At 37.9% G+C, this 21,676-nt stretch overlaps 1 protein-coding gene across 1 annotated transcript in view; it reads left to right on the forward strand.

The window, feature by feature from the left end:
- Nucleotides 1-21,676, forward strand: part of LOC126103415 (transient receptor potential cation channel subfamily A member 1) — a 194,009-nt gene that overhangs the window by 104,900 nt on the left and 67,433 nt on the right. Inside the window, exons 13-15 of the mRNA XM_049912331.1 lie at nucleotides 3,385-3,495; nucleotides 4,224-4,331; nucleotides 17,298-17,522. Coding sequence (XP_049768288.1) covers nucleotides 3,385-3,495; nucleotides 4,224-4,331; nucleotides 17,298-17,522 — 444 coding nt within the window. The remainder of the gene's footprint in view (nucleotides 1-3,384; nucleotides 3,496-4,223; nucleotides 4,332-17,297; nucleotides 17,523-21,676) is intronic.

Genomic DNA, 21,676 nt, shown 5'->3' on the forward strand with positions numbered 1-21,676 from the left:
TGGTATTTTCTAGCTAAGAGCATTGTACATATCATACAGTTTTATATACAAACAGGTTGTACAGCATACTGTAATATCTACAGAAGCTGGACAAAAATACAGAAGTGCCAGAAACAAACCACATTATCATGCCTAATATGGTGTAGGAAGCCCACTGGCATTCAAAACGCCTTTCAGTCATTTGAGAATGGATGAATACAGGGTTATATAGTTTTCAAGGGAATCTTATACCATTCTTCCTTCAAAGCAGTAGGAAGTTCAGTTCATGATAATAGAGGTAGGTGGTGACCATGCATCCTTCTCTCCAAAGCTGACCATAAATGCTCAACAGTAGTGAGGTCTGGTGACTGTGGTACCCAGGGGTGATGGGACATCCTCATTCTCACAAAACCAGTCCTGGCTGATGTGAGCTGTGTGAACGAAAGGACTTGATCAACAAAAATTGTCACATAATTTTCGGCAGTAATGTGACCTTGCAGAGTAGCCACACGGCCTATGGAATACTGTGAAATGGCTGCTCAAATCATCACGAAATCCCCACATGTTTTGTTCTTGAGATGCAAGCTCAGCCAGAAGTTGAAAACAGTGTAAAACAAGACTCATATGACCAAACAACAATCTTCGATTACTCGATAGTCCAGGTTTTATGGCTTCAGGAGTATGTTTCCCTGTTACAGATATTTGTATCCCTGGTGAGTGGTTTTGGAATTACAGTTCACCTTCCTATTCCCTGCTTATAGAGCTCCTGTTGTGTTGTTTTGATGCTGACAGGATTCATGAGTATGACATTCAGTTCTGCAGTGACTTTTTCAGCTGTCATCCTATTATTTTTTGTCACAGTCCTCTTCAATGACCATCTGTCACAATCACATAACATGAACTACCACCTGTGTTGTGACTTAGCAGATGATGTTTATCCACTTTCCCTGTATGCAATATTGACCCTTACACAGTGTCTCTTAAGACCCCAAACACTTTGACTATCTTGGTTACAGAAGCAGGCACCGTATGAGCACCAACAATTTGTCCTTATTCAAAATCACCTAGCTCTGACATAACGCACCCACAGCTACACAGAACACTGTTCTAACCATGACTGTCACTTCTAATGTACTGAGGACATTGCAGAGTTTCATTTGTTATAAGAAACAATAACACAACCTGCAGATTTGGCTAGTCTCTGCAATTGTGTTCAAGCATGTGTTCCTCGTGGTGCTTTCATATTTTTGTCCAACACTTGTATGTTATGATTGCATTTGATTTAACAAGATATTGGTACTAATTACAGTTATTGTAAAAATATAGTTACACTCAAATACAGGATCATATTCTCAAAACATAAAACAGGGCTTAATTGTTTAATATTTTCATTGTGAGTACTTCCTTTACTGAGCTATGTAGTTTACTTCTTCCTTCTTACTTGGTCCACTCATTCTCTGTTTGAGGTTTCATTGTCTTACTTAGAATTTTTAGCTCATTAATATTAGATCATCATATATGTCCTTATGAAGACTCTCTCTCTCTCTCTCTCTCTCTCTCTCTCTCTCTCTCTCTCTCTCTCTCTCTCTCTCTCTCTCCATAGATGATAGAAAAGAACTGCTGTGTGAGTATAGGTTCACTGCAAATAGTCCTGAAAACCTGCTCATCTACAAAATCTGCTGTTTGGAAATTAAGGTGTTCTCTAAACTTATCTTTTTTAAATCGAGAACTCCAGAAATCTCATTTGAAACCAATTTTTTGAATGAAAGACAAGGAAAACATCAGTTTTTAGTATATGAACATTCTAATGCATATAGTAAAGAGCTCATTTCTTAGTTTAAACAATGGAAAATCCTTGGATGGAATAACAACAATTGGAAATGATAGATTGCTACTCACTACATAGAGGAAACGTTGAGTCACAGACAGGCACAATGAAAAAAAAAATGTTTTATTTATTCAGCTATTGGACTATATTCTTTATCAGAAGAGAGAATAGTAATAAAGGAAACTAACAGAGAATAGTAACAAAAGGACTTAGTGCAATAGCTACATGCAAACAGCATGCTTCTTCGTTGTCTGCAGCTCAGTGCCTCCTCTATCTGCTGAGAAGCAACCTATTTTTTCCATTTGATGTTGTTTCTTAGTTTATTTTATTTGCTGTCTCAGATCTTCAGTGCCAGAGAGAGAGAAAAGACATTTAGTGTTTGTTTCTTACAGCTTTTCTGTTTTCCTTCCATTTTCTTTCAACTTTTTCCTTTTAAATCATCAGGTTTATAACTAGTCCATTAAAATTCTTAATTCCAGTTATACTTTATATGTTCAAATATTGAATAATAAAGTCATGAAACATTGATTACCTTAATATTTCCATAGACATTTTCACTACTTTTTTCCAGTCCTGATTTCATTCATTTCAGATTTTAATTTTCATCACTTCTTGTAAAAAGTAATGGGTGAATAATGAAGGATACAGGCTATAATGTTTCATGTTCTGCATTCGTTATTCACCTATAACATGTAAATCTTTCCCTCAAATTGATATTAGTGCAAATACTTTATATTTTTGTATGAATATGAAGAACATCAATTAATAAGTAGTAACGCAGTCTACCACATTGGCTATGCCATATTCATGTGACATGTCACTCATGATTATGTGCCTCACAGCCTGAGGGTAATTGTTTGCAAGTGAATAGTCAAAAACATAATTTTTGTAGCTGGGCTGTTTTGTCCTTTCTTGCTTTATAATGACTATAGCATTTTGTGCAAAAAGCATCATGCTTCAGTAGTTACATACTACACAGTTGAACCAGGCTTTACAGTCTTTGTGTACTGTATAGTTCTATTTCTATTTTGTTACACTTACCAACCCATCATTTCTCTACATTTATGTTGCTCCCCTTAAAGACATAATGTAACTTGGGCGAACATATGATGGAACAATGAGATATTTAGCTCTCTAGGTCAGTGACTCATGCTGCAGAAAAGAATTGACCTGTAATTACTGGAAAAGTGTGGGAAACTGCAATCTTTTACTTCAAACACAGGTAGTGAAATAATCAGAAATGTGCTCTGTTTTTAAATTCATATTTTTGTAGTATTTTTTACTGAAAGTTTTGTGTGTTTTTGATGTTGTGTGATTAACAAATTATTTTCAAATTTAGATAAAGGCTGAATAATGTAAATCTGTCACAGCCATTGCAGCACCAAAGTTATAATTCAAGTGATTATGATACACAATATTGATGCAATTCATAGTTCTTTCTTTTCTCCCCTGCTTTGTTGTATATAAAACCTGCAAGTGTAAAAGATGTAACATACACAAATATTGATGACAAAGATGTGAAGTGTAGATTCTCAAGTTGTCACTATCTTTTCCTCATGATTTACTAACGTCTACAGATCAAATACAACTTCTCGTGCCTGAAGTGTCCTTCAGTGTATGCACAGGTGGATGAAAAAACTGGTGATGCACTTCTCATTTCAAAGCCAATTCCTCTGTCGGCACTTAATGTAAGTTCTTCATAGGGTTCCTCCTCTGCATGGAAAGACGCAACAAAAGCCGTTTCTTCAGGTTGCCTAGATACTCATCTCTGTCAGAGAATGGTTTTCCAGTTTGCAAGTAATAGTGTAATGCTGGTCATGTGTATTTAATTAAAACTTCTCATCAATAAAATACATTCTCTCTGGTCAACAAAATTGTAAAGAGGGGTAACATAGTAAAAACTGTTTGTTGGTATTTTAGAAATGGTATGGCACACAGAGCCTTTGATATGTGTTGTGTTATCTGCTTTACTGTGGAAGTGTAGAAATACAAACAGTATACATGTATCTTTGACTAACTCTTATGTAAATGAACCAGTATCTGATTTGTTAGTGGTGTAGGTGGCTGTACAAAAACATTAAATGCGGTGTATAGTTAGGGATAGGTCATTTATAATTAAAAGCAAATAAATAAAATTTTTGGGCTCCTCTGCAGCATGAATGTTTACACGAAAAGGTTATTAAATGCTGAATTATGAATAACACAACTGACAATACACTATTACTTGCAGCATCATTATATGTCTGCTTTAGCCTGTCTGCTTCTTAGTTGTACAGTAACCAATGCAGTAGAGCTGCCAAATGCTGCATCTGTATCTGTGTTACCCTCATTAACTGGAATGCCAATCCGGTCCTCTAAGTAGAATTTTAGCTGAATGTTAGTTAGAAGAAAAAAACATGTTATGTATTGTGTGCAGATAAAGTATAACTTCGAATACTACCAATACTCACGTGAGAAGATCGCTAAACAGAGGGAGCTGTTGAAAGATGAAAAATGGACTCCTCCTCCCTTAAGTACTGTCAATGTAAGTATGCCTTTTTTCTTTTGCTGGAGAATACATCATATGAATCTGTAAGTGCTTTGATCTCTCATAAAATGTCTTGTAGATATAGAGCTGCTTGATGATATTAAACATTAAACTGCATGGACATTTTGTTGTTATTATGTTTTGTAAGGAATGTATTCATAACATTTATACTTACTCCAAAGTAAGGAAACTAGAATATTAGTAGCACGAAAAATCATTGTAAGATGTATTGTGACATGATTTTATTTTCTCTACATGTTCAATCTTTTTATTGAGAAAGAGGATCAGCAGGAATCACATTTGTTGATGCATAACTATTGCATATTGAATTATACAGATCCTAGAGGTCATCTGAGGCATCATATTGAACCAAATTTTATTATCATTTTACATATATGAGAGATCATTTGAGGCACTGTAAGGGTGAGTACAGGTAGGATGCACACATATACAACAAATTATTAATTGTTGTAGCATTACATATATCAATATATACCAGAATAAATATTTACAAGGCATTTACTACTCAAAAATAAAGTTAGGGTACACACATACACAACAAGTTATTAATTGTTGAGGCATTACCTATATCAGTATATTACAGATATAAATATTTACAAGGCATTTACAATACAAAAGTAAAGTATGACTTACATTACTTCTCACTGATGAATCACATCCTAATGCTACTAGTTCAATAACAAACACTTGTTACAATCATACCATTTTCTTGGCCTCAATTAGAAACTCAGCAACTTCATAAGGACCCAGTTTAATAGAAAATCTTTGATTTTTCTTTAGAATTATTGATCTAGTAGCTCATTTATAAACTAGGCTAAGACACTGAAGAGGTTAGTTGATTTGTTTGTAAAATGCCTCTTTTTTTAAAAAAAAATTATTTACAGTGGAATGATTCTAGGTCATGTTTGGTTCTGATATTGTACTTACAACACATATCATACTTCTGGTGTTTACGATAGTTCTCCCTGATTTACATTACACACAGCAAGCTAGATAATGATGTGAGAGTCATAATCTTTAGTTTTCTGACACTAGCTAGGTCTTCAAAGAGATATGGGTGCCATGCTAAAAATAGGGCAAATATACCTTTACTAATTTTACATACTACTTTATTTGTGTGATTATCTCAAGGCAGTTTGGAATCAATTGCTGTCCAAAAGAAATTTACAGCACTTAATTCCTGTTAAAATTGTTTGTTATGGTTATACATCATATTTAGGTCCTATGCTGTATCTTGATTGAGACAGAGGTAATTTGCATTACACAAACCTTTCTCTGTATCACCAATCCATCCATCTCATACTTCAATATCTCTATTATTTTTGATGTTATGCAGACAGCTAGATCAGTGACTAATAACTTCATGTATATGGTCCCGTTATGGTGTATGACAAGTCATCAATTTAAATAATGATGATAATAATGATAATAATATGACTGGTACTAGTCCTGAACCTTGAGGGATGGTTGCATGCACTGACAAATACCCAGACTCTGTACCATTTACAACAATCTCTGCATTCTACTATTTAAATATTTTGCTAATACAACAGCATTTTCTGTAAGGCTATAAAACTGCAGTTTATTTAATAACATCTTGTGGTACACAGTGTCAGAAACTTCTGAAAAGTCAAAAATCTGTCCTAAGCCCATGTTCTGCTATCTATTTGCTTGGATGCACTGTGTCAGAAATGACATTGACTTTAACTATACACATTCATAATCTGAAACCAAACTGACTATTAATGAACATCTTTTTATCTTCAAAGTGATTACAATTTGTTTCTTTGGTACATCTTAAATTACTTTTGGTATCAGTGGAACTATTGACACAGGTCTGTAACTGTCACAAATTGAGAGGAGATTTTTGTTATGAAATGGGGTAACTTCTATATACTTCAGTTAACATGGGTACTGATCTCCCAGAATGTGTGCATTCACTACATGTTTCAGTAGTTCTGCTAGGTGAACTGATACACATTATAACATTGCTGTACTTAATCAGTAAATATTACTACTGATGCTGTCTTTTTCAACACATCGGAGAGATCTTGCACATCAATTGATCTAAAACTAACCGCACTTACATTGTTTGCAGTATTTTCCAAAACATTCATGTGGCCAGATGGCTGTGTTTTACGTGTTCATGTCTCTATTATTTCCCATGCCATCTCAATGAAAATATTAAAATACATATCACTGAGATTCCTGTATTCTGTCTGCTTACCCCTTTTGTTCTAAACTCATTGTTAATTTTCTTCACATTTTGGCTCAAATTCTATTTACAGATGCAAGCATTATTGCAACTTCTATTTTAGGATCTTACTTTTTTAGGTCTGACTAAATCTTTTCTTTTCACTTCTTAACATTTCTTTATGATGTAACAACCTGTACTGCTATATCAATCATAATACTGATCACACATTCTACATAGTGGAGATGCTGAGTCGCAGATAGGCACAACAAAAAGACTCAAAAAATGAGCTTTCTACCAATGAGGCCTTTGTCAAAAGTAGACAACAAACAGACACACACACACACACACACACACACACACACACACACACACACACACACAGGCACATGCGAGCACACTCAAATGCAGCTCACACACATGACCACAGTCTCTGGCAACTGAAGCCAGACTATGAGCAGCAGCACGTCATGGGAGAGGCAATTGGGTAGGGATTAGGAGCAGGCTGAGGCAGGAAGGGGTAGCAGGATAGGTGAGGGTTACTGTAAAGTAGTGCTAGTGGGAGTGATACAGGGATGATGTGGAGAGAGGGTATGACAGCTAGGTGCAGTTGGGAGGTTAGACGGAGGGCAAGGGAGAGAGCAGGGGTAATGGAGAAGGAGACTGAGTGCATTGGTGGAAGAGAGGACTGTCTAATGCTGCAATGGGAATGGGGAAGGGGCTAGATGGGTAAGGACAATGACTAATGAAGGTTGAGGCTGGGAGGGCTTTGGGAACATAGGCTATATTGCAGGAAGAGTTCCCACCTGTGCAGTTCAGAAAAGCTGATGTTAGTGGGAAGGATCCAGATGGCACAGGCAGTGAAGCAGTCATCGAAATGAAGAATGTCATGTTGGACGGCATGCTCAGCAACAGTGTGGTCCAGTTGTTTCTTGGCCTCAGTTTGTCAGTGGCCATTCATGCGGGCAGACAGCTTGTTGGTTGCCATGCCTGCATAGAATGCAGCACAGTGGTTGCAGCTTAGCTTGTAGACCACACGACTGGTTCCACAGGTAGCCTGCCTTTGATGGGATAGGTGATGTTAGTGACTGGACTGGAGTAGTTGGTAGTGGGAGGATGTATGAGACAGTCTAGGTCTAGGACTGGGAGCAGGGATTGTGTTGTGGCCATTCATACAGGCAGATGGCATGTTGGTTGTCATGCCCACATAGAATGCAGCACTGTGTTTGCGGCTTGGCTTGTAGATCACATGACTGGTTTCACAGGTAGCCCTGCCTTTGATGGGATAGGTGGTGTTTGTGACCAGACTGGAGTAGCTGCTGGTGGGAGGATGTATGGGATGGGTCTTGCATCTAGATTTGTTACAGGGATATGAGCCATGAGGCAAGGGGTTGGGAGTGGGGGTTGTGTAGAGATGGATGAAAATGTTGTGTAGGTTCTGTGGGCAGTGGAGTACCATTGTGGGAGGTGTGGGAAGGATAGTGGGTAGGGCATTTCTCATTTCAGGGCATGATGAGAGGTAGGCAAAACCATGATGGAGCATGTAATTGTTGCTCCAGTCCTGGGTGGTACTGAGTCACGAGGGGACTGCTCCTCTTTGGCCAGACAGTGGGGAGCTGTTGGGTGACTGGAAAGATAAGGCACAGGAGATCTGTTTTTGTACAAGATTGGGAGGGTAATTACTACATGGACATGACAACCAACAAGCTGTATGTCTGCATGAATGGCCACCGATCAACTGTGGGCAAGGAACAACTATACCACCCTTTTGCTGAGCATGCAAACCAACACAAAGTTCTTCATTTCAGTGGCTGCCTCACAGCCTCTGCCATCTGGATCCTTCCCACCAACACCAGCTTTTCTGAACTGTGCTGATGGGAATTCCCACTGCAGCAAGATATCCTATGTTCCCATAACCCTTCTGGCCTCAATCTTCATTAGTCATTTTCCTTACCTATCTAGCCCCTTCCCTGTTCCCATTTCCAGCAGTACAAAACTCTCTATTCCCTCCAATGCACCCAGACTTTTCAGTTCCTTTCCTTTTCTGCTACCCCCACTCTCTCCACAGCCCTCCTTCTATACTCCCAACTGCACCTAGCTGCCCTACCCTCTCTCCACCTCATCCCTGCATGCTCCCCACTTTACCATCCCCCACCCCTACCTTGCTATCCCAGTCCCTACCCAGCCCAGCCTCCTCACTGCCATCCAGTTGCCTCTCCCATCATTCATTTCTGCTCGTAGTCTTCCTTCAGGTGCCAGAGACTGTAGTCGTGTGTATGTAAGTTGCATTTGTGTGAGTGTGTGTGCTGCCAGAGGCTGTGGTCATGTGTGTGTGAGAGTTGTGTTTGCATGAGTGTGTGTGTGTGCTCATGTGTTTTTGTTGTCTCGTTTCGACAGAGGCCTTCTTGGCTGAAAGCTCATTTTGTAACAGTCATTTGTTGTGCCTACCTGCAACTCAGCATCTCTGCTATATGGTGTGTAGCAACTATCCTTTACATAATATTGTTACATTCCATCCTGGATTTCCTATTTTTTGATCATACATTCTCCTTTTCTTCAGTACTCCTTCATCATACACATTATTACATTTAGTTATCTTTTCCTCACGTAATAGTTTACAAGGAGATACACACTGTGGGGCTCAAACCAGAAGTTATTTATGTATTTATTTACACTGAAGTGCCAAAGAAACTGGTATAGGCATGTGTATTCAAATACAGAAATATGTAAAGAGGCAGTATATGGCACTGTAGCCAGCAACACCTATATAAGGCAACAAGGGCCCAGCACAGTTGTTAGAACAGTTACTGCTACTACAATGGCTGGTTATCAAGATTTAAGTGAGTTTGAATGTGGTGTTATAGTTGGTGCACAAGCAATGAGACACAGCATCTCTGAAGTAGTGATGAATTGAGGATTTTCCCATACAACCATTTCACAGATGCACCGTGAATATCACAAAACCAATAAAAAATCAAATCTCCAACATCGCTGCAGGTGGAGAAAGATCCTGCAAGAATGGGACCAACAATGACTGAAGAGAATTGTTCAACATGACAGAAGTGCAACCCTTCCATAAATTGCTGCAGATTTCAGTGCTGGGCCATCAACAGGTGTCAGCGGGTGAACAATTCTACGAAACATCATCAATATGGGCTTTCGGAGCCGAAGGCCCACTCATGTACCTTGATGACTGCATGACACAAAGCTTTATGCCTCATCCCTGGCCTGTCAACACAGACATTGGACTGTTGATGACTGGAAACATGTTGCATGATTGGGCGAGTCTTGTTTCAAATTGTATCAGGTGGATGAACGTGTACAGTTATGGAGACAGCCTCATGAATTAATGGACCCTGAATGTCAGCGGGGGATAGTTCAGGCTGAAAGAGGTTCTGTAATGGTGATGGGCATGTGCAGTTAGAGTGATATGCACCCCCTGATATGTCCAGACAGGACTCTTACTGGTGACACGTACATAAGCAACCTGTGTGATCACCTGCATTCGTTCATGTCCATTGTGCATTCTGACGGACTTTGGCAATTCTAGCAAGACAATGCGACACCCCGAACATCCAGAATTGCTACAAAGTGGCTCCAAGAGCGCACTTCTGAGTTTAAACACTTCTGCTGGTCAGCAAAGTCCCCAGACATGAACATTATTGAGCATATCTGGAATGCCTTAAAATGTGCTTTTCAGAAGAGATCTCCACCCTCTCATACTCTTACAGATTTATGGACAGCCCTGTAGATTCATGGTTTCAGTTCCCTCCAGCACAACTTCTGAAATTAATTGAACCCATGCCACTCTGTGTTGCGACTTCTCCATATTCACGGGGGCCCTACACAATATAAGGCACATTTACCAGTTTCTTTGGCTCTTCAGTGTATTTAGCCTATTGATTACATACAGCATTGTGTAGAAGATGATACTGTATTTGACACAAATCAGTTAATGGGCTTTTCATTTGTTGCTGATTTCAGTATAATTTGTACAGTTCCTGAAGTCTTCTTAAACAACACAGCTACCTCAAAACTCGTTTGCTATATTTCGTGGTATGAACATAATACTTGACTGCACTGTAGTCTTGGTGGTGTACTTATGGTACCGGAATTACTGTCCCAGTTTGATCATGTTGGTCATTTCTCTGGTTTAGCTCTTCCACATGTTGTGTTCAGCTTTTGCCTAGGATACTTTATGAGTTGATAACCCATGTATCTGTCACACCAAGATCGTTTTCAGAGTTTAAATGTGGCTTCCACTAATCACAATCATACTGTGACATACACAGGTCTTTTAAAACAGTTTTCTATTTTTTTTTTTTTTTTTTCAATTCTCTGTACTCATACATGATAGCTAGTTCATCCAATTGGGAATCCATTCTGAGCATGCTGCTTCCTCATATACTTTGCTAGTTGGTGCTCTCTTGTTTGATGCTGCACATCACTATCACAGATACCAAGACGGAATTACCTATCATGACAGAATATGATTTCATGCCATTCATTCCTTTAATTGCACTTTTATTACACCATTTCAAATGGGATACATGTTAATGAGATGAGAGATGAGTGCTGACAAGCAGCATCCTTGTTTGTAACCCAGTTTTCAGCAAACACTTCAGGATGACTGCTTGTACAATTTGGATGTCCGATTGTGAGTCTATATTCCATTTCCTCCCAGAACCAGGAAAATAATCCTGTGCAATTTCCTTGAGTCACCAACATTTGTATACAGCTAGTATCTCACACCAGCAGAGTGAGTAATTCTCTGAATGGGCCACCCTGCTTCCTGTAGCTGTTCAGTTAAGATCGTACTGAAATTTAGACAAATGCACAAATTCTGATATTTGTTATCATTGTAGTATGTCCACACTGTTTAAGAATCCAGTATGATGCTTGAAACAACATACCATCCCTTCAGAAAGTTGAATACATTTGTTATGAGTGCAGCATTTTCATGGGCAATACTGTGTTAATATTGTGATGTTTTCAGTGTTAATAAAGAATATAAAGGTAAAGTGTTCACTTTTCATCTTTATAATAATCACAAACACAAACTCAATCATAATATTTATTGTCATTTTTGTGTCACCAATTCCAAATGTAGAGTAACATTAGTCCTGGTGATAACAGAGATCATATTTTGGCTTTGATTTTGTGCATTTTCGTCCTCTGTTTTCTGAAGACAGCCTCTCTTGATATGCTGAAATACTTGAAGTATGCACTTTCTTCCCATTTCTGTGTTGACTTTGATTCAGATATTCTATTTATACACTTTCAGTTCATTAACCCTCTTTGTTTTCATAGTCATAAATGAATTACAGAATTGTTCAAATATAACAAGGAAAGTTGTGGCAGAATGTAAATAATAATAGGTGTAAAGGAGACCTCTCCAATCATTCTTCCAAATGCTAGCAATGTTATTGTTTTTTATGTGCCTATTGACTCTGTGGTACTGCTGTTTGGTTTGTTTGATACTCCATATGATTACTTTTGCTTTACTACTCTCAATTTCACAGTCCTGAGTTATTCATGAGTGTCCAGTCACTTTTGAACCACTATGAGCTCCTACATGCGGCCACATTTCTTTGGGTTTTGTGAGAGATCTTTCTATCACTCTCTGCTATAGTAATCATTAAAGGCTTCACGCATTGCCCTTTTGTTGAAAAGCATTTTTGTTGTACTGAGAATCATAGGCTTTTCAAAAATCAAAAAAATCTTGCTTCTACCCAATTACCTTTATCCATGGCTTTCATAATGTCGTGTTGGAAAACACATGTTGGATTTTGCATGACCAGCATTATTAGAAGGTCGTTCTGTTTGAGGAACCTCATTACATTAGGGTTTAAAATGTGTTCTGCGATTATAAAAATTGTCAATAATATTGGATAGCACTTTATTGGATCACTTGTGTTACCCTTATTCTAGATGGATGTGGTCTGTGCTTTCTTACAAACACTGCGCATAGTAGCCTATTCTAAGGATCTAGGTTACTATGAATGAAACACACAAAACACTGGTGTAATATTCTAAGAATATTGTGCGTATTTCATCCATAATGTATAAAATATTCTACCAAGAACTGATAGAACAGTCAATCAGTCCAGAATATGTTTTTGTATAATGTGAAACAGACATATTTTTTACTAAGATTCGGTTTTCGGTATTTGTGAGACTGTAGACTTTCCTTCTGGATGACCTGAAGAAATTTGGTGTAATATTTATGCATTAAATCAGGTCATCATATGTATCCCTAGTTCTTGTCCATATCTTTGGGAATTGTTCACCCTTTACCACTAGTGTGTATCTGTAGATGCCTCCAGCCACAGCTGCTTCTGACTAGAAGCAAGGTTGCACTAGGTATGTGAAAACTTTAATATAAGGTTCCATGCTTTGATGGTGGTGGAGCTAATCTACTGATTAATGAGGATTCACAAAAGGCACTTTCCACAGCCTGCTTGACAGCACCTTCCCAATAGGATGCTATAATTTTTGTTTCTGTTCTCTGTATATTGTGTTTACATATGAGTACATGGCAGATTTGGGGCTTGAGGAGACTGGCCCTGCAATTTTTAAAATTTTAGGTGATTTTTAACTGTGCTGGGGAGCATGTATATTTGGATGAATGAGAGAAAGTGCACTTGATCTTATTCTTTCCTAAAATGCATCTACTTCTGATGGATGTGGAGCCATTGTAAAGAAGAAAGGTGATCGTGGATGGTTCTTCCTGTGTGAGCTCATCTGTTTACCACTGCCATCTGTGATGGTGAATCAAGAATGTTGCTAACAAGTATATATGGAATGAACAATCTAATAGCACATGTGTTCATCAGATCACTGATAATGGCATTATTAATTTGGCATGGAAATATTCTGTTTTGACTGTCCTGTCCAGTATGACACCCAACATTTTTTCCTTCCTGGAATTAGCCTCATGTGATTTGTGAGAACCACAAACAAATGTATTCAATCTCAAATAGTGCACACAAGAGACCTGTTTTTACCTCACCTGAAGAAAACGACTATATCAGCCGTCAAATAATATGTGCAAAAATGGAATCATCAACTTGCCTGTTAATCAAAAATGTACTGCCAGTCTAACATTCTCTTTTTTGTCTAACTACAGTTGTTAATGTTCAGTATTTAAAATAAAGTTTTTTTGTGATAGAAACTGTGGTTTATTCATTATGTTATGTGTGAAAAATGCAGATATCATTTTAAAGTTGCATTCATTTGTTGTAGCTTCCATTTTCTTTTATGTAACATGGCATTTTTTTAAATTTTTATTCTTAGACCAGTAAATTTTATTAATATTTAAAATGCATTACATTGTAATGCATTATGAAGTAATTACATGTAATAGGATCATAACATCTGTTTTGACTTGGACCTGCCTTGTCAATACATACATGCAATGGGGTCACATTCAAAACTATCGAATATTACAGGGGTTACAAAAATTCTTCTACAGACTTCGAGGATAGGTTCCTTGCACCAAAACAAGAAAAAGGTCCATATAAATGTATGTCTGAATATCTTTCATTTTTGAGTTATTAATGAAAGTCGACATTCAGCAGCTTCCTAGGTACAATCCAACAACTCTACTTGGCATTGTGTGGCTAGGGAGAACTGTCACTGGTGAGACTTGTGTACATTCATCATTCACCTGTCTTCAACATGTCCATTGTGTAGAGGTAGTGAGTCAACTGAAAGCACTCCATTGAACATGGCAGGATATTCATTTTGTGAGCAAGCAGACGTATTTTTATGTTTGGCTGTGTGAGTAGTAACAGACATGAGGTTGCACGACTGTATCAGACAGCATTTGCAGAGCAAAGACAGCTGAGTCATCCAACCTTATGTGTTGTGTTGCATTGCTGAAACAGGGTCTATAGGACCATATACTATTGATCAAGGAAGACCACATTTTGCTCATATGCCTGACCAGTAAGGGTACATTCTATGGGATGTAGAAGAGGAGCTGGGTTCAGTGCAAGGCAAGTGGGCCTGATGCATGGTACATCTGCGAGTCCAGCATGAAGGCCTTTTACCTGCCAGTCATGCACAGTGGGAGAACGTATGCTGATGGTTAGTTGCACAAATTGTCAATCTGTTGTTTGTCTCTTCAGTTTTGTTTACAGATGAGGCAACATTAGGAAAAGATGGAATAACAAATTTCCACAGCCAACACAAATGGATCAATCACAATCATCATGCTACAGTATGGGCTAGATATCTGATACGGCCATACATTCTCACTGCATGTCTTGCAGGTGCTGTCTACTCCTCCAAGACCCAGTAGAAAATGTGCCCTTGCAAGTAAGAAGAAACAATTAGCTTATAGATGATGGCCCTCCAACACATTTCAGTCTGAGCACTCCAGATGCAGTGACTGGTATCTACCTTGACAGATGGATATGTAGAGGAGGATCAGTTCCATGGCCTGCACATTTCCCCAACCTCAGTCCTTTGGATCATTATCTCAGGGGCACCTTAAACGACTAATATATACAGCGGATCATCTGGATGCACAAACTCTTCATTGATGTGTCTTGGAAGCCTGGAAAACCATTCAAAACTGTCCGGGAGTATGTGAAAGTGTGTGACAGCTCATGATTTAACAAGGTGTATGCATGTTTAGAAGCAAGAGGAGGACATTTCAAGGATTTATTATGACTAAACGAACACTATTTTTTGCCTTGTTTCACAATTTTATTATTAATGTTACTGTACAGCCTAGGTTATAAGCCCATTTTTAAGTACCTTACTGGTTCCCAAAGATGATAATGCACAGATAAACATGATGACCAGGCAAAGATAATCATCTCAAATTCTTAAGGTGTCAGTCCATAGCTTAATGTAAAATTACATCAGTGACCATTTTTTAACAAATTACATATGTTATTACACAATTCAGCAACTATACTAACATGACAGGACTAAAGTTATGCATCAGCCAAGAACTTTTTAACTACGATGGACTGGGGCCCAAAGTTTTGCTTGTATCCTGGGGTTGTGATTTCATCTAAAAGAGGTGAATAATTGAACTAGGTTTGTTCATTTAATAATAGGTGTGGGGATGTACACATATGTCTTTTAATTTCTAAAATTTCTATTTGTTTGAGTTTAGCCCCCTTTTCCTCTGTGAGTAAGACTTGTACATCTATTATGTATTTGTGGTTATTGTTCGGCAATGTTCTGCAAAGGCTAAATCAGGCCTCTTCAATCTCCAGCTTCTGTGGTATTCTTTAAGCATGTTGCAGATGGACCTCATTGTCTGTACAATGCAGTAAGACTGACACTCATGGCATGTAATTTTATATACCCCACTTTTTATGAAGGCTAGTTGTTTGTCTTTTGCATTGAAGAAGCAAGTACCTATTGTCTGAGGGACATAGAAAAACACAGAGAAACCCTTTGCCTTCAAAATGTTACTTATGTTACTTGATGTTTTCCCTATAAAAAGTAATCTGCACCATTTCTTTTCCAGTTTGTATGCGTTTTTCATTAAGGACAGTAGGGAAATGGCTTACTTCTTCATTTTTTTTACCTAAAATTTTATCAGTGATGTTGGGTTTAAATTCATTATTTGTGGCTATTGTTTTTATTGTGTCAAGCCCCTGGTCTAAGTCTTCTTGGGACATAGGGATAGAATGGAGGTGGTGGATCATGTGGTGGAATGCTGCATGTTTGTAGGTTGTAGGATGTTGGGAGGAAGCTGGGGTGAATGTGTCAGTGAAGGAGTCTTTTCAGTAAATTTTAAATTTATGGTTACTGTCTTCTATCTTTAAGCTAATATCCAGGAAATTTATGCTTCCCTCCCAACTCCACGCTGACATTTATGTTAGTGTGCCACTGGTTCCTATTTTCCACAAATTTGTGGAGTTGTGTATTGGAACCTTTCCACATAAAAAGAATATCATCTACATATCTGTACCATACACATGTTTTGCCAGTGGTTCTCTCCTAAGAAAATCAGTCTCCCACTTGTCCATGGACATTTCTGCTACTAAGGGGGATAAAAGTGAGCCCACTGCCAGACTGTCTGCCTGCTGATAATAGCTCCCTCGAAAAAGAAATAATTTTGATATAAACAACATTCCACTGTACTAACAATGCTCAGCTGCTCTTCTGGATTAATGTTGTGTGAGTATCATCTTCGGGAACCAGTAAGGTACTTGAAAATGGGCTTATAAGCCAAAACCTAAGTTGTGCAGTAACATTAATTATAAAATTGTGAAACAAGGCAAAAAACGGTGTTTGTTTAGTTAATTTATAATGTTTTGCCAAGAACCCACAGTTGATTCGATTAAATGATTTATTATGAGTTTATGTGTTGATGACTTCCAATCACCTAAATTTTAAACTTTCATTAATAACTCAAAAACAATGGATTTTCAGAAATGTTTATAAGAAATTTTTTCATGTTTTGGTGTAAGGGTCATGTCCCCAAAGCTTGTAAAAGTGTTTTTGAAATACCCTGTTTGTTTTTATTTTCACTGTATTATAGCATATGAAAACAAATGAATGTATATTGACTTTCACCATGTTATCATAAGAATTAATAGGGATTATATGTGGGAAAGCAGATTAAAAGTGGCATGTTAGTGTAATCTGGTGTCTATGAAGTCATTCACAGAGTAGGAACTGTTGGAGAAGTAAGTTTGTGGCAATCTTCCTAAAGGAGATTGTTTAATTTTTTATAGTATATCTTCCTTGTTTAAAATGTTGTGTGTCCATTATAGGCAATGGTCGCACATGGAAGAGTGGAATTGCTTGCTCATCCTCTAAGTCAAAAGTATCTCCAGATGAAGTGGAACTCTTATGGGAAATACTTTCATCTGTTGAACTTACTTCTTTACACAGTTTTTCTTGCCTTGGTCACCTCTTTCTCAGCACAGCTCATGGAAAAGACATGGATACGTCGTAATTTTACAACTAACTCAACAAGACCAGACTTCACAATTCAGGTACAGTAATTACAAAATATTTTTTTCTTCTATCAGTCTTAGAGTTTGATGACTCTAATTTGCATGGAAAGTCTTTTTAATTAAGCATGAAACTACTTTTCCATAAGACTGTATTAACTTTATTATGAAACATTGGTTTGTTTCTCCCTAAGCTTTCCACATACTGATCATAGGATACAAAATGTAAAGGTTTTATGGTTTAATTATTTTTATTGTTCTTAAAATGAGAAAGATTATTAACAAAGATCTTCCCGAGTTTCCAGACATGTCAAATGGTTAAATTTTCATAAGCTTTTGATACTCTATTCAGCCACTGAAAAACAATAATGGACTACTGAAAATCAAATAATGTGGTTCTTATATAGCTAAACTGCAATCTGCATTGTCAGTGTCTTCGTTGTCAGTGGTTCTCAGCCCACACCTAATAAGGAAATATTTTTGTGCAGCAATAATAATGGACCACTGACTTTTGGCACCCAGTTACCATTTCAAAGATGGTCTAGGAAAGCTTATTTGAAAGCATCTCAAAATGGCTGTTTGAGCCATAAATCTGAGAACATCTTATTAACACTTTTAATGGGGGTTAGTAGTGTTAAGACACAGCATCACATAATCCTCAAAATGCTGTGGATGTACTAACCTGTGCCAGGCTGCCATTTCACAAGTTATGAAGATTTCTGTACATGTGCTGCCTGTTTGGGCCCTGTGACGTATGGTTGCATATATATGTGATGTCATTCAGGTGCCGATGTACACGTTAAATACATACTCACTTTTTTGTTGTGTTCAGCCAGTACTGTTTCCAATTTTGGGTTGCTGGTTAGAATATCTGTGGACATTTTCTTTGAGTGTCTCCTGTCCTCTTAATGTTTCTGGCTCCACTTCAGTATTGACATTACAGTAATGTTCTGTTTGTCAGATGAAAAACATTTTAAGTTCTGCTAAGAAAATGACAATCATCATAGTTTTAGACAGGAAGAACTACTAGAGATAGTGGCAGTAGCAGTGACAGTGAGGCTGATTTTTCAGTACCAAAAATTGTGATGACTCTTCCACAGAATCTCAAAGTAACAGTCGTGAATTGCAGATACAACACACCTTTCAGTTACAACACACCATTCTCTTCATCCTACAAAGTACATAATTGATACTTGTTCAGAACTGATAGTCTGAAAGAGATGGTGAAACTCTCAGGAAAGGTGAAAGCCTTAGCATCACATTTAACGTACAAAAATTCATTTTTGGCCATTTCTATTCAAATGTAGTAAGTGAATCTAATCGTTTACTCATAAACATGGTAGATGTGCTACATTTGGTGAATTCTTGGTTATGTAAGTGGAAATATGTGGTATTTCACGGATTTTTAACTTTTCATTGCTGCTTGTCATTTCATGGTCCAAGTGTAAAATTATCGGTCATTGGAAATGATTCTTCTCATGAGCACTCCAGTTTTCATTGAAATTTCATTCAAATAATGTTACATGTTCCTTTTGAGCATGCTTCACTCCAGTGACAATGTGACCAGTACCAGAGGAGTAGTTTAATTCAAAATTAGGAACTTTACACCACAGGCATATCTGAGAGGAAACAACACAGAACAGCATATAGGATGACCACCTTAACACTGGTAACATATCCAAGAATGAAAAACACTGTAATTGTCCTCCCAACCTCGTACAAAGACAAATCTCCCCTTCCTTATCTTTCCAGTCTCCCACCACCCCCCAAAGTCCCACCGTCTGGCCACACAGGAACATTCACTTGTAACTCAGTACCACCCAGGACTGGAGTAACTGAATTATATTCTCTGCCAGGGTGTCGATTACCTCTTGTCGTGAAATGAGAAATGTCCTGCCCACTATCCTTCCCATCCTTCCCACAGTGATATTTTGCTGTGCACTGAACCTACACAATATACTCATCCATCTAAGACACAACTCGTGCTCCCAATCCCTTACCTCATGGCTCATACCCCTGTAATAGACCTAGATGCAAGACCTGTGCCATACATCCTCCCACCACCTCTTACTCCAGTCCAGTCATTAATAACACCTAGCCCATCAAAGGCAGGGCTACCTGTGGAACCAGTCGTGTGGCCTACAAACTAAGCTGCAACCACTGTGCTGCATTTTATGTAGGCATGACAACCAACATTCTATCTGTCCGCATGAATGGCCACCAACAAACTGTGGCCAAGAAACAAGTGAACCACCCTGTTGCTGAACATGCTACCAAACATGATATCCTTCATTTCAATGACTGCTTCACAGTCTGTTCCATATGGATCCTTCCCACCAACACCAGTTTTTCTGACTTGTGCAGGTGCCAATTTCCCTGTAATACATCCTATGTTCCCATAAGCCTCCTGGCCTCAACCTCCATTAGTCACTGTGCTCGCCCGTGCAACCCATTCCCTGGGTTTTGAGGTCTGTGGCATCAAGTTAGCAGCAGACAGTGCAACAGTTATTGTACTGGCTATTTATTGGTTGCCTGATGAAAACCTGAAAGTATTTCTGAGACAAATAGAATCAGTTCTGTCCCACCTATGTAGGAAAACTAAATCAACCATTGTAATGTGTGACTTCGATGTGGACTTCTTAATGGAAAATAGAAACAAAACAGACCTTGAACACCTAATGTACTGTTACAATTTAGTACCAGTGGTGGACACTCTAACTAGAGTAAGAGCTGCTTCTAGCACTTTAATAGGCAATGTAATTGTAGATAGGGATATTTACAATAATTTAACTGTGAAAAACATTATAAATGGTCTCTCTGATCATGAAGAGCAATTCCTCACTCTAAACCTGGTAAATGTGCAAAGGAAAGAAAATTTCATTTGGAAAAATTTTAGGATTTAAACTAACACATCACTGAAAGCTTTAATCAGCAATTACAGCTAGTAGACTGGTCTCCTGTGAATGCTGCAATTGATGTTAACTCAAATTTAATATATTTATCAATGAAGTTAAAAGTCTTTTTGAAGAAACCTTTCCAAAAAGTCAGTGAGAGAAAATCTGTTAAAATCAGGAAACAAGCCTTGGATTACTAAAGGCATCAAAATTTCTGGTAAAACAAGAAGAGAACTATATGCAGCAGCCAAGAGATCAAATGATCCCAGTAGGAGATGCACTATAAACTCTACAATAAAGTTCTGAATAAGACCATACAAACAGCAAAGAACATGAGCCTAAAGGCAGAAATTGATTACTCGAGCAATAAAGTAAAAACTATTTGGAATTTTGTAAAGAAAGAAACAAGAGAAAATGCAGGGTGTAGTGAAAATATCCAAATAAAAGTTGAGGGTCATCTTGTTAGCAATCCAAAAATAGTTGCAGACACATTAGACAAGCATTTCTTAACAGTAACAGAAAAAATAGGTTTACCGGACTCCATAAACCAAGGCATCACTCTTTTGAAGCCACTGTACCTAGCTTAGTACAGCACATGAAGGTAACAACAGTCACTGGTCAAGAAATTGAAATAATTATTAAATCCCTGAAAAGTAAAAACTCTACTGGGATTGACAATATTTCTAACAAATTGTTAAATTACCGCTCCAGCCATGTAAGTAAAGTACTTTGCCACATTTTTTATGCTTCACGAAGGCAAGCAATAGTTCCTGAGAGGTTTAAGTACGCACTTGTAAAACCACTGTATAAGAAACAAGATAAGATGGTTGCTGCTAACTATTGGCCAATATCACTACTGACAAGTTTTTCAAAGGTTTTAGAGAAACTACTGCAGAAGCATCTCAGGGATCAAAATATCCTCAGTGAAAGTCAGTTTGGATTTCAGAAAGGTTTGTCAACAGAAGATGCAATATTTGCAGTTGCTGGCAAAGTCTTGGAATCTATCAACAAAAAACTGGAGATGGTTGGGATTTTTTGTGACCTAACAAAAGCGTTTGACTACGTCAGTCACCAGATTCTTTTACAAAAAGCTGCACATCTTGGAATAAGTGCTTCATCAGGGAATTGGCTTGACTCATACCTGTCAAACAGGAAACAGAAAGTTGTAGTGGATAGTCAAAATGGAATCCCATTATCTTCATAGTGAGGTATCATCACATGTGGAGTACTCCAAGTCTCAGTTCTGGGCCCCCTACTTTTTATTATCTTTATAAATGATCTGCCTCTCTGTACAGAATATTG

Source organism: Schistocerca cancellata, chromosome 1, assembly GCF_023864275.1.
Source record: "Schistocerca cancellata isolate TAMUIC-IGC-003103 chromosome 1, iqSchCanc2.1, whole genome shotgun sequence".
In the NCBI taxonomy this organism is placed as follows: Eukaryota; Metazoa; Arthropoda; class Insecta; order Orthoptera; family Acrididae; genus Schistocerca; species Schistocerca cancellata.